General features: G+C 51.6%; 1 protein-coding gene across 1 annotated transcript in view; it reads left to right on the top strand.

The window, feature by feature from the left end:
• The first annotated feature begins 4,058 nt into the window (after nt 1–4,058).
• The window catches only part of GALNT6 (polypeptide N-acetylgalactosaminyltransferase 6), a 28,363-nt gene continuing 17,393 nt past the window's right edge, over nt 4,059–15,028 (top strand). Inside the window, exons 1-2 of the mRNA XM_075552967.1 lie at nt 4,059–4,549; nt 7,830–8,002. Coding sequence (XP_075409082.1) covers nt 4,059–4,549; nt 7,830–8,002 — 664 coding nt within the window. The remainder of the gene's footprint in view (nt 4,550–7,829; nt 8,003–15,028) is intronic.

Here is a 15,028-nt window from a genome sequence, read left to right on the forward strand (position 1 = left end):
AAATCACAGCGCAGCGCAGCGTAGCTCCACGGAACTGGCTTTTGAGCGAGACAGACTGAGGAATGACAGGTGTAACTCTGGCCAAGGACCAGATGCTTGAGAATAATGGCCGGCAAATTGAGGAGGGACTTATTCATCATTACAGTGATCGTTGATGCCTTCTATTTCAGGCTGGAGGAGACCTGGTGGTGTCGGGGGTTACATGTTGGGCTGCTAGCCACCAGGTCAGCAGTTTGAAACCACCAGCCGCTCTGCAGGAGAAAGAGAACGAAAAGGCTTTCTACTCTGGCGAAGAGTTACAGTCTAGGAAGGCCACAGGGGCAGATCTACCCTGTCCTATAAGGTCACGATGAGTCGTAATCCACGCCATGGTTTCCTATTGTAGGTCAGTGTACGAGGGGTCTTCAAACAGTTTATATACAAATGGAATGAAAAGATAATGGAGTTTTTCCCACCAACCTTTTTGAAGTCCCCCTCTTTGAAAGTGGCCAGGCTCTCTGCCAACTACCACATCTTCCCACAGTCGTGTGTCCACTGCACAGGCACAGCACGAACTGGAAACTGGCACGGGAGGGGACGGTGTAGTCCGCAAGATCCATGTGACGTGCTGTGATCCACGTGAAAACACAGTGCTTGATGCACATTGTCAGATTTCATCCTCACCACAACCCTGTGAGCTAAGCCTTAGTTACTGTCATTTCATAGATGAGGAAATCGAGGCTTAGAGAAATCCAATAATTTGTCCAAGGGTCACACGGCTGCTAATGATTTCAAAAGAAACGCACCACTTTCTGAGCACTTGCTATGTGCAGGGACAGCTAAACACTTTCATGAATGATTGCGCTGAGGTTAATCTTCAAAGCAACCCTGGGAGGTAGGTGCTATTACAATAAGGGGCGGGTCTGGGATTTGTGTCCTGGTCTGTTACCACCAACATCCAGCCTTTAAGCAGGGAGCGTTATGTGCACAGATTTTTCTAGAGAAAGTGTTGCCAGCATTCATTCTCTGAGCTGGGGTGGGGGTGGAGGGGCATGTGCCTGGGGGTATGGTGTCTATGGTCAGTTCTGCCTGGAAGATGTTTTCATGAGGTCTGAAATGGTACGAGAGCATGCATTTTATTTCATGTGTGTTTTGCCCCAATCAAAAGCAAGACACGAGCAGACATACCAAAGAACATTTGTAAAATGTAGGTAGGGTCTAATAGGGTTGTTACGAGTCAGAATCGCTTGACAGCACCTCTAACAGCAGGGTGTGTAGAAGAACACTGCCACCAACAGCTGGGCCACCAGTGTCCCAGACACTGGAGTTCAAATTCCCTTTGAAGTCTCTATTCATATACTTCCCTCCCTCTTCTGAAATCTTGGTTTTCTCTTCCCTCTAGTTTTCTTTATAGTTTCACCATATACATGTTTTCCTAAACAGCATACTATTTATTATAATAAGCATCGTGTGTTATCTTTCTGCAACGTGCTTTTTTGCATCCATGTCATCACGTGTAAAAGTGGTTCCTTCTTAACTGCTGTGGTGTTCCACCTGCTCCTCGCTGCTCAGCGGTCTCATGATCTGACAGGTTGCACAAGACAATGGTAGAAAACCGACTGTCCTGGGTACTGTCTCGTGCATTAATGATGTGCGGCTGTCAGTATGCTAAGATAGGAGGTTACGGTTATAGGTCAGCTTGGCTAGGCTGATTCTCAGTGGCTTGGCAGTTATATAATGATGTAATATGGTATCTGTGCCAGGATGTGGTTGGGCGGATATATAATGAGGTGTTCATCTTCCAGTTTGTCATCTGACAATGGCCAGCCTCCATTTTCACATAACACTGATTTTTATATAACCATCTGGTCCTTGGAACCCAACGCATTGATAAGTGAAGAGGGGGTGGATTTCACATTTTATTCATTCTGTTGCTAATGGAGGAGCCCTGGTGGTGCAGTGGTTAAGTGCTTGCCTGCTCACGGAAAGGTTGGCAGTTCAAACCCATCAGCAGAAGAAAGATGGGGCAGTCTGCTTCTGTAAAGATTATGGCCTAGGCATTTTTATGCCCTGTAGGGTCAAAATGAGTGTGGGACAACCAATGACTTCATATGGCTCTTACAGGGATGGTCTTTGTAATTCCCACGCAATGATTGGCTCCCAAAGTCAAAACCAAATTCGCTGCCATTGAGTCAATTCTGACCCTTTAAGATAGAATAGAACCACTCCGGTAAGTTTCTAAGACAGAAAATCTTTACAGGAGTAGAAAACCTCATCTTTCTTCCTTGTAACTAGTGGTGGTCTCAAACTGCTAACCTTGCAGTTAGCAGTCCAATGTGTAACCCATTGCACCACCCAGGCTCGTAATGGTTGGGTAGAGCTATGCAAATAAGGTTCTTGTGGCTCACCAAAGAGATTGGACAGCTTGAATGCAAATAAGGTGTTTGGAACCTGTGATGGTTAAAGTTGTATAGCGACTTGGCTGGTACGTGATTTTCCATAGTTTGGCAGTTATGTAATTATGTCACTTGGTATTTGTATAATGATATAATTATTCTCCAATTTGTGGTCTGTGTTAGACTGGGCTGACTAGAGAAACAAACCCTGGGACACTCATATATGTGTAGTAGAAAACTTTCTATAGAGAAGTCATTTTGCATCAATAAAACATCCCAGCCCAGCCCAACTCAAGTCCATAAGTCTGATACTAGCCCATAAATCCCTCTTCAGACTCACGCAACCACAAGCAATGATGCAGACTACAGGAAGATCACGGGCCGGTGGATGAACAGGGAGCATTACAGGGCTCTTGAAGATCTCCACTCGGCATCACTAGGAAGGTGAAGGCAAAGGGAAAGGGGCACGTGCCTTGGACCTTGAGCCCATCATCGGGCCTGATTTGCCAGCTTCCGAAGCCTTATGAGCTGATTTGGGTCCATCAGCCCCTGCTACCACACGAGTCAAGGGGAGCCTCCTGCCTGATAGCTGACCCACAGATTTTGGATTTCCCAGCATCCACTAACACGTGAGTCATTTCCTTGGTGGCTCATGAATTCTGTGAGATATTGCAGTGAATTACAGCACCCAGAAATCAGGAGGGAGAGCACTGAGGGAGGCCGGTGGAGCTGATGTTGGAGATGATGGAGTGGTGACAGCACTTTGGAAAAGTCGGTCATTTGGGCTATTTTTGATCTCTGCCTCATCGGATCCAGTTTTGTGCTGTTCCTTCTAACAGAAATCATTCTTGTAGTTGGAATCAGCTGGATGACAATGGGCTTGCTTTGGGGTTTTGTTTTTGTCTGTATTGCTGATGGGCATTTGTGTTGTTCCCAATCTTTGCCCCTGTAGTCAGGGCTGCTGGGGCATTCTCGTACATGCCTCCTGGTTCATGCGGGCAAGAGTTTATTTGGGACAGAAAAAGTAGGGGTGGGTGGCACGGCTGGATTGCGAGGCGTGCACCTTCTAAATCATCCTTGATCGTGCCAACTTGCTTCCAACGTAGTTATGTTGATATAAATCTCTTCATATAATTCAGTATTTATCAGAGGGGTGAAAGCATCCCCAAGGGGGGAGGGGCGCTGGAATAATCCCAACGGGGCTACAAAGACAGATACCTACACTTTATCCTGAATTGCAGGCTAGACTACAAAAGTTATTCATGGCCAGGGGGACATGACGTAGCGTTTTTCTGAGAAGGGTGCGGTAAGCCAAATGAGTTTGGGCATGTATGAGTAGTGCTCCCGATGGATGCCTGCTTTCTTTAGTTCCAGGAATCTCGGAATCTAAGTGCAGGAGAGACCCGGTGAATTCTGACATAGCAAAGTTGAAAAAAAGGGAATTTTGAAACAGGAAACTTAAGCAACTGGCCCTAAGGAGATGCCGCCCCTCAACACCTCGCCTGGACTCCACGCTCACCCCAGGCCTCCCTCCACTCCCCCTGGCTCATCTCTTGCCCTCCCCTTTCAGGCGCAGACCCCAAGGTGTGGCCGCCACAACACGTAGAGCGATTTCCAGTGTGGACCCCCCCCCCCCGCACTTGACCTCGACCCGGCGGGGGGCGCCCCCATTGACTCCCGAGGATGCGGCTCCTCCGCAGGCGCCACATGCCCCTGCGCCTGGCCATGGTGGGTGGCGCCTTCTTGCTCTTCCTCTTCGTCCTGCAGAGGGACGTGAGCTACAGGGAGCAAGCCACCGAGAAACCGTGGCTGAAGTCCCTGGTGAGTCAGAAGGACCACGTCCTGGACCTCATGCTGGGAGCCGTCAACAACCTTCGGGATTCGATCCCCAAGCTCCAGATCAAGGCTCCGGAGCCCCAGGAGACCGTGGTGTCCACAAGCCTGTCCTGCCTCCCTGGCTTCTATGCCCCTGCAGAGCTGAAGCCCTTCTGGGAGCGGCCGCCACAGGACCCCAACAGCCCTGGGGCAGATGGAAAGGCGTTTCAGAAAAGCACGTGGAGCCCCCAAGAGACCCAGGAGAAAGAGGCGGGCTACAAGAAACACTGTTTCAACGCCTTTGCCAGTGACCGCATTTCCCTGCAGAGGGCGCTGGGACCGGACTCCCGGCCTCCTGAGTGAGTAACACCGCAATCCTGGGGTGGGGATTGCTGTGACCATCACCCCGATCCCCACCCCTACCCCCAAAAAACAGTTACCCCGGAGTCATTTGTACCTCATGCCCACCCCATCCGCGGTGTCAGGGTGGTTCCCAGTGCCTACGAGCGGTCAGAAAAAGACTGCCAGCCCTGGCTCCCATTGTGGAGCTGGGTAGATTTGAAGCACCCGGTTTTTGCTTCTTCACCGAGCTCTTCAGGGTATCCTGACCTTCGCCACAGCCTGGTGGCAAGGAAAGAATGAACGGAGATTTTAAAATAGGGGAGAGAATTTCCTCTGGCCCCAGACCTGTTGGTTTCCACAGACCAATTGGCTTGATCCCTGGAGGGTGGGGGGCAGGGGGGGTTCGGGCATACAGTGCCCTCTAGTACAGTGATGCTAGAGGCCCTGAAAGACCAGCAGGAATGAAGCAAGGAGCCGAAGGTGACAGGGTCCAGAGGAAGCCACGCAGAGCCTGGGGCCAGGACCTGCTACAGGGGCCCCTGCAAAGGACTGAGTCCAAGCTGTGGTTTGGCTGAAGTCACACCCAAACCCCAGATCAGAGCTGGTGCTGCGGGGGAGGGGGGCTGCGTTTGCTGGCAGCAGCGCCCCTGGCCTGGAAGATGCTCACAGCCCCTGGCTTTCTTCACGGAGGCCACACACCAGGATTTCCTTCCGGCCTGTATTTGAACTTGTTTATCTTTTCCAGATTGACCGGCCAAACCAAAGCTTGGCTCCCTCTCTCTCATACAACCGGGGCTGTGGCCTTCAGTGAAAGACATTGTGTCTGCCTCGTGTAGCCTTTGTCCTCCTGAGTCAAGAGTCAGACCCTTTCTGGCCTTCTCTTTCCAGGTGGCCTCCATGCCCCAACTCGTGATTCTTTGGGGCCATGAACCTGGGGACCGAGCCATGGTGGCAGAGTGGTTACACATTGGGCCGCTGAGAGATCGGCAGTTCAGAACCGCCAACTGCTCGGTTGCAGAAAGACGGGGATTTCTCCTCCCATAAAGAGTTACAGTTTCGGAAGCACAGGGGGGCGGTTCTCCCTTGTCCAGTAGGGTCGCTATGAGTCAGCATGGACTCGATGGCAGTGAGAGAGGCTTTGTGGCTCTCTAGGGCCCTCAGATCCACACGGAGCGTTCTAGCTGCCCTAGAAGAAGCAGCCATGGAAATCGGGCGTCGGGAACTCATCAGCAGAAAAGGGCATTGGGCACAATTAGAAAAGAAAAAAAATACATGACTACAAGGAAGAAGAATATGTTCTAGAATTGAATATGATGACGATTATGCCACTCTTCTTGATATTATTGAATTATATGACGTGGATAAAGTGTTAACAAAACGGTTAGAAAGAAAGAAAAAGGCATTGGGTGTGAGGACAGCCAGTGGAGGGTGACAGCAAAGGAGGTTAAGGAAGGGCGTCCAGCCTGCTGACTCCGTTAGGTTCAGGGTTCACACACTCCCATCCGCACCCCCAAAATGCATTGTCAAGAAGGGGCTACAGATATCAGCCAGTGCGAACACAAGGTGTCAAAGAGATCAGGTATCAGGCATCATCAGAACAAAAAAATCTTACCATAGTGAATGAGGTGGGGAGTGTGGAATGGAGCCCCAAAGCCCATCTGTAGGCCACTGGACACCCCCTTACAGAGGGTCTCAGGGAGGAGATGAACCAGTCAGCGTGCGATGTAGCAACGATGAAAAATACAACTTTCCTCTAGTTCCTAAATGCTTCCCCCCACCCCCAATCATGATCCCAATTCTACCTTGCAAGTCTGGCTAGACCAGAGGATGTACACTGGTAGAGATAAGAACTGGAAACATGGAATCCAGGGTAGATGAACCCTTCAGGACCAGTGGTGTGAGTGGCGATACTGGGAGGGTAGAAGGAGGGTGGGTTAGAAAGGGGGAACCAATTACAAGGATCTGCATGTGACCTCCTCCCTGGGGGCGGACAACAGAAAAGTGGATGAAGGGAGATGTCGGACAGGGCAAGATATGACAAAATAATAATTTATAAATTATCAAGTGTTCATGAGGGAGGGAAAAAAATGAGGACCCGATGTTTTGAGAATGATGAAGGCAATGAATGTACAAATGTGTTTTACACAATTGATGTATGTAAGGACTCTGGTAAGAGTTATATGAGCCCCTAATTAAAAAAAAAACTAGCACACACACACACAAAAGAAGGGGCTACAGCCAGGTGCCACTGAGTGACTGGTGTGGATGACAGAGAAAGGTCACAGAAACTAGACGTGATGATCGTGTCACATTGTAGGGACTTAATGAGGACATAGATTCAAGAGGCACTCGACAATGTAAAGAGAGGAGGGGTCTCCTATCAGTGAGTGCGGAACCTGCAGTCACTTTTCTCAGATGTCAATTATCACTCCCCCCTCAGGAACCTCTGGGTTGGGTTCCACGTGACCCAGCAAACACATTACAGAAGAAGAGAGGACCCGCTCCGCTCTGGGAACTCCCCACCTGACAGCCATGAGCAGACCAAGCATCTTGCCTGGTGGGACAAGCCAGCTCTGGGGAGATGGGCTACGAACCAGGGCAGAGGCCTGGGCTGGGTGGCAGATATAAAGCCAAACTAAATCCAAACACCCACTTTATGCGACTCATAGTGACCCCGAAGGACACAGTGGCTTCTGAGGCGGAAACTCTTGGCAAAAGCATAGAAAGCCTCCCCTTTCTCCCAGGGGGTGGCTAGTGGTTTTGAACTGCTGCTGACCCTGCCGTTAGCAGCCCAGGGTGCCTCCAAGTCTCCTTTAGCGAGAACCAGGAGTCAGTCAAACCAGCCCGTGTTGTCAAGCCCAAGTTCTAGCACATGGTGACCCTGCATGTGCCAGCGTAGCGCTGGCTTCCACAGTGATCCAATGGCTGATATTTTTTGGATGCATCATCTGTTTGCACAAATATCGTGTGCATTATATGAGTTTTTGCCAACCACCTAACCCCCCCGGACGCTCGTCTCCTGTGTGCATTGTGCATGTGACTTACCTGTACGAGAAAAATGCAGCAGGTCTTCCTGCCTTCCTTCCAAGGAGGTCCCCCCTGCGGACTCAAGCCTCCAGTCTCGGTTTCCCTGGAGTGAGCGCTGGAACCCAGGAACTCCGAGCCTGGGCCAGGGAGTGTGGCTGCTGGTTCAGAGGAACCTAGGGTGCTTCTGAGGACCCCCTGTGGACAAAGCTCCCATATCCCAGGGGACTCTTAGGGATCTGGAGAGCTCTGCCGACGCTTTCGTCCCTCTAGGTGTGTGGACCAGAAGTTCCCTCGCTGCCCGCAGCTACCCACCACCAGCGTCATCATTGTGTTCCACAACGAGGCCTGGTCCACACTGCTGCGGACGGTGTACAGCGTCCTACACACGGCCCCTGCCATCTTCCTGAAGGAGATCATCCTGGTGGATGACGCCAGCACTGAAGGTGAGGCCAGAGGGCCCTTGGATTGCCAGGCCACTCTGGGAAGGAAGATGGGGTGGCTTGAGGGAGCGGGTACCACCTCATAGTCTCCTGCCTGTCATCACCGCTCATTGTAAAGGCTGGGGAGAGGAAGAAGTCAAGGTCGTGGGACAGAGGGCGAATAGGCCACATTCCTAAAGCCGGGGTTTCATGCGTCCTTCCTCTAAAGAGCTTTCCAGTTGTGGTCTCCAGAGTTCCCTGAAGACTGCCACCGCCGATCCCAGTTCTGAAGAGCTGGGAGAGGCCAAGGCAGAGTGGGAAGTGGGCCGTCCTTCCCTCTGTATCCTACTTGCAAACCGCTCTTCTGGTCTTGAAGATTCCACCCCCAAGCCCTCTTTGCTATGATTGTTGAGGATGTGAGATTGCTCACCCTTCAAGGCAGTTCTGGAAACATCTACTGAGCACCTGCCCTGGGCCCTGGCCTTGACCTCGGGCTGGGGGACACCATGACAGATGAGGCAGGTCCTACCTCGAAAAGTTACCAAGCCTTATGAGGTCAGGGGCCCTTACAACCCCAACCACTTACAGCTAACAAGACCATGGACTTGGGGGTCTGACATCCAGGGATCCAAACAAATTCTGCGGCTGCGAGTGCCTCTGAACATCAGTTTCCTCTTCTGAAAAAGGAAAGGCGGTTGACTCCCTCGCATGGTCTGTCAAGGACCCAAGGTGCCCGATGAATGAGCTCATGTGTGTGCCACCGAGCACTTGGCTCGGAGTAAGCCCTTCAGCTGTGTGCGTCTCATTTAACTGTCGGTGGGAGCAGTGCACTCTGGGAGGGCAGAGCCTGGGGCTATTAGTTCTGCCTGGCAGGGCTGGGGGCCTCCCAGGGGAGGCCAGCGTGGAGCTGGGCCTTAAAGGGTCAGGGCATTGTCGTTGGAGAGAAGAGATGAAGGGCATTCCCAGAAAACCACATATGCAGTCTTCAAGACACGTGTGTGTGGGTAGAACTTTGGGAGACGTATGGCTGAAGCTTAGGTTGGTTTTAGAAAATTAGCCACAAAAGGTCATCGGCACCCACGCCGTGCTAAAAGCATTGTGGAAGAAATGAGTCTTTGGCAGGTTTCCACTGGAGAAGGTGTGTTTCGGAACAAAGGCAACTTTGAGGGCAGACAGGTGGTGTGGTCATGGGCAGAAAGAGAGGCAGAGGACTCAGCGTGCCCAGAGCTAGTTCTCAAACTCCCTTGAGAGTGGGGTGACGGGGCTTGTTCGAGGAGAGGGCCTGTGGGACAGGCCCATTATTGGACTGCGATGCTCTTCCCTGGTGGCATGTGGTGTCTGGGCTTCTCCGAGGTGGCCCTTCCGTGCCTAAGCCCCAAATTGAGGGCAGGGACGGACTCCCATGCTAGGCTCTCGGGCCACCCACAGAAGGCTGCCGCTGCCTCCTTCCCTTCCCAGTGTCCCTCCTGCCTCCGGGTTGGGGCAGTACTACACCCCAGAGGACTGGGCCTGGGGAAGGCGTGCCAGGAGGACTGAGTGGGAGAGTGGTGGGCACCCTCTCCCCAGAGAAGCCCCCCACAAAGCAAAAGCAAGCAGATATCAAGGATGGCGTGAGCAGGGCCTGGGGGGACAAGGAGCGTGTCCATTCTGTTTCCGGGAAAGGACGAAGGGACAAAGCCTGACCACAATCGAGGACACCCACCCCCCACTGCCGTGGAGTTAATGTCAGGGCCCACGAGGACAGAGAAGGACTTCCCCACGGGCCTCCCAGGGCTGTCCATCTATGCGTCAGCAGGCCACCACGTCTGCACCCACAGCGCAGCTGGTGGCTTCCAACCACAGACCTTCCCGTGGGCAGCTGAGCGTTCAACCACCATGCCACCAGGGCGCCTGGGAACAGAGCTAGGCGCGGCCTGCAGGTCCTCCCTGGGGTGAGGGTGTGGGCCATGCAGGGGCCCACCTTCCGCTCCTACTGGACGCCCCCAGGACCCTGCCCCCGGAAGCTCCTCCTCCCTGAATCACGTGCGGGGAATTCGCACTTGTGCGCCCCATGTGATGAGCTCCTGAGGCACAAGCGTCAGGTAGGTCGGCCCCTCCTCTAACCAGGCCAGACTAGTGACGCAGGGCCAGCCCGACAGGAGCAGCCACTAAGGGCGGCGTCTCCTGGGCCCCAGGCGGCACAAGACCCAGCGTCATCATCTCCAAAGTGCCTGCTCCCATGGGCCCCCAGACACTTGCTCACCTTTGCTCTGGTCATCGCTTCCTCTGGTGCCTTAGAGGGTCTCTTCGGGCCTATTCCAGCCTCTCTGACAAACCAAAGCCAGCCATTCTCATTTCCCCCGGGCCCTGGCCGACCTTTGAGAGAAGCTGCTAGGAGCTACGCCCTTCTCCCCACCGCCCGTGCAGTTGCTCAAGACAGTGTGCGCACACACGTGTCTGCACGTTAATTTCAGGGAGGTGGCACACCTGAGGATAACCCTGCCCTACCTTGAGGGCCTGCAGACTCAAAAGATACTTTGAACAATGTTCAGTTTAGTGGAGAAAGGGGTGGGGGTGGAGGTAAGATTCAAGTTCATGGTCAGAGATCTCTGCGGTCCACAGTGGGATCGAATTTCCCACACATCTGACCCTTGGATCAGATTAACCTGCTCACGTTACACACACACAATCGAGGGCTGTGTCTCGGCTGGAATACAATGTCTGAGTTCTCTGTCCTCCTCCCCAGGCGTGCCCCGCAGCGACTCGAGAACTGTCAATACATGGGTATTTGATACAAGGGGACAGGAGGCCCCGTGCCAGCTGGGCGCCTTTTTCTTTCCTACCTCAGAGCCAGAACGAGGTCAGACACTTGATTCATGAGGACCCGAGTCAGCAGCCAGGTCTGGTCCTGCCTGCTCTGACAGACTCCATGACCTTCTGAAAACTGAGGCTCTCGCTACCCGTCAGTCGCCTGTGCCCCAAACGAGGGCCCATCCCCATGCCCAAAGCCCTGCCCTGCGGCTGGGGCCAGCCGGAGAGAAGGAAAATGGGTCTCCCTCCTGTGGGGATTCACTGGTTTGATGTGGGCGAGCAGATGCCTACCGAGAATCCATAAACTGACATGAGCCTTAATGTGCAAGTTCTTCATGGAGCCCAGGGGAGTGAGGGGTGGGCTTGCTCGGGGAGGGCGTTCTGTACAAAGGGCAGCAGAGAAGGGGCAGGCTGTGTGGGGACCAGGGGAGGAGATGGGGAGCTTGTGGGACCCAAGACTTCTCCCACTCCCACATCTCTTGCTGCTCAGAAGGGAGCTAAGGGGCCTGTCCTTTGGTGGCCACCTAGGATGCATCAGCAATGCAGGACAGGGGTGCACACAGCTCCCAGAGTTACCCCAACGGGTGGCGTTTTCTCACCTTTATCTCTGACTTCTGTGCTTTTGGCGGCTCTACATGCACAACTTTCTCCATGTTGAACCTTCAACCTTGGACTCTTCGGAGAGAGTTTCCATTTCAGTACTAGCTTCCATATCTCCTTATAAAGAAATTCGACTACTCTCACATGTCACTGGCCTCGGCCCGGCCACTTGTCGCCCCTGGAAGTGGGACGGGTCAGCCAGGGAGTCTTGAATTGGTTAGAAACTCGGCCAGAATCCGAATGCTCTCCCTGGCCAGCTGGATGGTGGACCACCCCAAGAGCTGTCATGCGCTGTCCTTCTCCTTCCATTCGCCCAGGAGGACGCGCCACGAGAGAGTGCCCAGTTGCAATTAGAATGCAGGCAGGACGGACTATCAATAAGCAGGAACGTGAACTAAAAAACAAACAGAGTAAGATAACTTAGAAGGGTGGCCCTCCCCAAGAGAAGAGGGAGAAGAGGGTTTTCAGTTTGGGGTTTTTTAATTTTCAGAAGCCACGGGGGAGAGGCACAATCGAAGCAGGAGAAGCATCCTTAAAAGCAGGAACGTCCTGCTGTGCGAAGGAGCGCTTGGGTCACTCCTGGTTGCCGCAGGTAAAAGGCCCCCCGGGATAAAGCAGCGAACAGGTTGGGTGGCGTCTCTGTTGCCCAGGACTGTGCTTTTCTAGTTTGGAAGACAGAAAATACATGGTTTCAGATAATAACAAGTGCTATTTAAAGACGGGAAAAGAATGCAAGAAATGGATAGTGTACAATTTACCCCCAAATCTCAAACTCACTGCCATCCAACTGCTTAGTCGGCAACTCGTAGCGACCCTACACGACAGGGTAGAAATACCACTGTAGGTTTTCAAGACTGTCATTTTTTTTAAATGGGAGTAGAAAGCCTCATCCTTCTCCTGAGGAGCAGCTGGTGGTTTCAAACTGCTGAACCTTGCTGTTAGCAGCCCAACATGTAAACCACTACACCACAAGGGTTCCTAATGTATGATTAGGAAGCCCTTTTACTTCAGAGTCCCTGGTTGGTACACGTGGTAATGTCCTCAGCTGCTAACCCAAAAGTCAGCAGTTCAAGTCCACCTAGCGATGCCTCAGGAGAAAGATGATCTACTTCCAAAAATCCAGTCATTACATGTACTGGGGACCACAATTATTCTTGGACATTCCTGGAGTTGCCAAGAGTCAGCTTCTACTCAACAGCAGCTGTTGTTTCCAGTCCAGGTAGTCAGGAAAGGCTATCCTGAATGTTCTAAGCAAGCCAACAACCCACTACCATCGAGTCAGCAACAGCTCATAAAGACCCTAAAGAACAGGCAAGATCTGCTCCCTAGGGTTTACTGAAATTGTGAAGTTGACAGGAGCCGACAGCCCCATCTTTTCCCTCCGAGGGGCTGGTGGGTTGAAACTGCTGACCATGTGATTAGAGCCCCTGTTTAACCCCCCACACTACCAGGATTCCTTATCCCCTGCAAAGGGGCGTGTACGAGGAAGCAGAAGTGTGAGGTACAAAGCGAGTTTAGAGAGGCGAGTGGAGCGGAGTCATGGAGATCTGTGTGTGTGCTGGTCGGTGTTGGGGTTTATGTCGCTCTTGCTCCGTGATTGGCATAAACTATCTACAACCGAGCACTTGCCATTGCAACCATTTTTAGGTACACGGTTCGGTGACATCCGTGATATTCACCAGGATGTGCAGTGACCACCGTGGAGTTACTGTGTGTGCTTGTGGTGAAACAGACGCAAGAGAGCATTCGCCTCGGCAACAATTTCGGCAGTGAGAATTCAGCACATTCACTTTTTCTACCCTGTTCCAAATGATTCCACCACCATTAGCATAAACTCAAGGCCCCCCCGAAACAAACAAGAAAAAGCCCCTCCCAGTCTCCTCTCTGGTACTGCTACATGATCTTTGCTTTCTATAGACGTGTTTATATCACACACGTGTGCTCAGGCAGTCTTTGCCTTCTTGTGACTGGCTTATTTCATGCGGCATCATTTTCCATTGTTCATCCTTTCTCACGTGGCTGAGCAACATTCCGTTATGTGCGTGTACCACGGTTTGCTTATTCCCTCGCTGATGGGCATGTCAAAAGGCTGCACCCCCCCCCCCATGTGGCTATTGTGGAAAGGGTGACAGTGGAGCGTGGTATGTCGGTGTCTGCTTACCTTCCTACTTCACCTCTCCTGGGTCTGTACCGAGGATTGAGAGACCTGGGTCGTGTGGTGCCCTGGATGCGCTGTGTCTGAGGAGCCTCCAGCTGTCTTCTACAGGGGCTGTACCATTGGCCTCCCCCGCCCCCCAGGCAGGGATGAGGGGCCAGTTTTTCCACGGCCACACCAGCACCTGTGGTCCCTCGTCTTGAATCGTCATGATTCCACACGGTCATGGATTTGCTTTAAATACAGGAGGAAATAATCAGGCTTATCTGAGGGGCCTTCGATCCATTTGTGGGGAAGTGGAATTAAAAAAATAAGAATAAATTATATCAGCTTTCTTTCTCACCATAAGTTTCATCAAAGTCAAGGCAATAAGTCATGGCACCAGTGTTGATACCAGCTACTTCCTTCGTCCCTAAAGAACTGAGGGTCTTTTTTTTACGTTGTTAACTAAAGAAAATGGGTGTCCTTTACTGTTTGGGTTTGTTTGTTGTTGTTTTTTTTTTGTTAAGTTTAGGAAACAAAAGGAAATCCAAATGAGCCAAAGCAGGACCTTAAGGTGGATGGGTAATGATTTCCTGTAGAAACTCTCAAAAAATTGCCCCTGTTTACGAAAGGATTCAGTAGGAGCCTTGTCGTAACGCAGAAGGACTCTCTGGTGAAGGCATTTTTCTGCTAAGGCTTTGACTTACTGTCTCAACGCATTCTCATCGTTGGTAGATGTGATTGTTCTGGGGCCCTCCTGAAAGTCAGCAGACAAGACACCGTGAGCATCCCCCAGTAAGCGTTGCCTTGGCCTTTGCTCTGGACAATCAGCTTCGGCTTTGACTGGATGGCTTCCACCTGTTGTGCTTTGTCTTCAGGATTTTGCTGATAAAAAAAGCCATGTTTCATCTCCCGTTACCGTTCTTCCAAGGAATGTGCCAGGCTCTTGATCCCATTTGTTTAAAATTCCCATTCTGCCCTTATCTGCAGCTGAGGGCCACACCATTGTTTTGCTTAGCTTTAATTTTTCAGTCAGATATGTGTGAGCTGAACCAGTTGAAGTGTCTAGGGTGTTGGCTATTGTTTCTGCTGTTGATCGTTGGTCCTTTACTTGTTTTTAGGGCCCAAACAAGATTAATTTTTTTCCTCACAGATTAATGTGTATGGTCTTTAGGACATGATGCCTTAAACTGTACGCTTCCATGATTTTACCATCCTCCCACCCAAGCTTCCCCAGAAGTAGAATGCTCACCTTGCTTCCTTGGACATTCACAGGAGTTATGTTGCTCTACAGGAGCCCTTTCCAAACTGCTGGCTCTTCCTTTGAGGGCCTCACACGGGACCCTATTCAAACATGTTACATAATAAGCTGGTAAGCGTTCCTTTTAGGTACAAAACAGTTTTGAAAACTGGGCATAGATTTTTTTAATAATAATACACATTGTCTGTTGAACTTTTTGAAGACCCCTCACGGTTTTAGGAGATAATTCACTGTGGCTACCATGTCAAGAACAGACTGGGGA

This window comes from Tenrec ecaudatus, chromosome 6 (genome assembly GCF_050624435.1).
Source record: "Tenrec ecaudatus isolate mTenEca1 chromosome 6, mTenEca1.hap1, whole genome shotgun sequence".
NCBI classification, from domain to species: domain Eukaryota; kingdom Metazoa; phylum Chordata; class Mammalia; order Afrosoricida; family Tenrecidae; genus Tenrec; species Tenrec ecaudatus.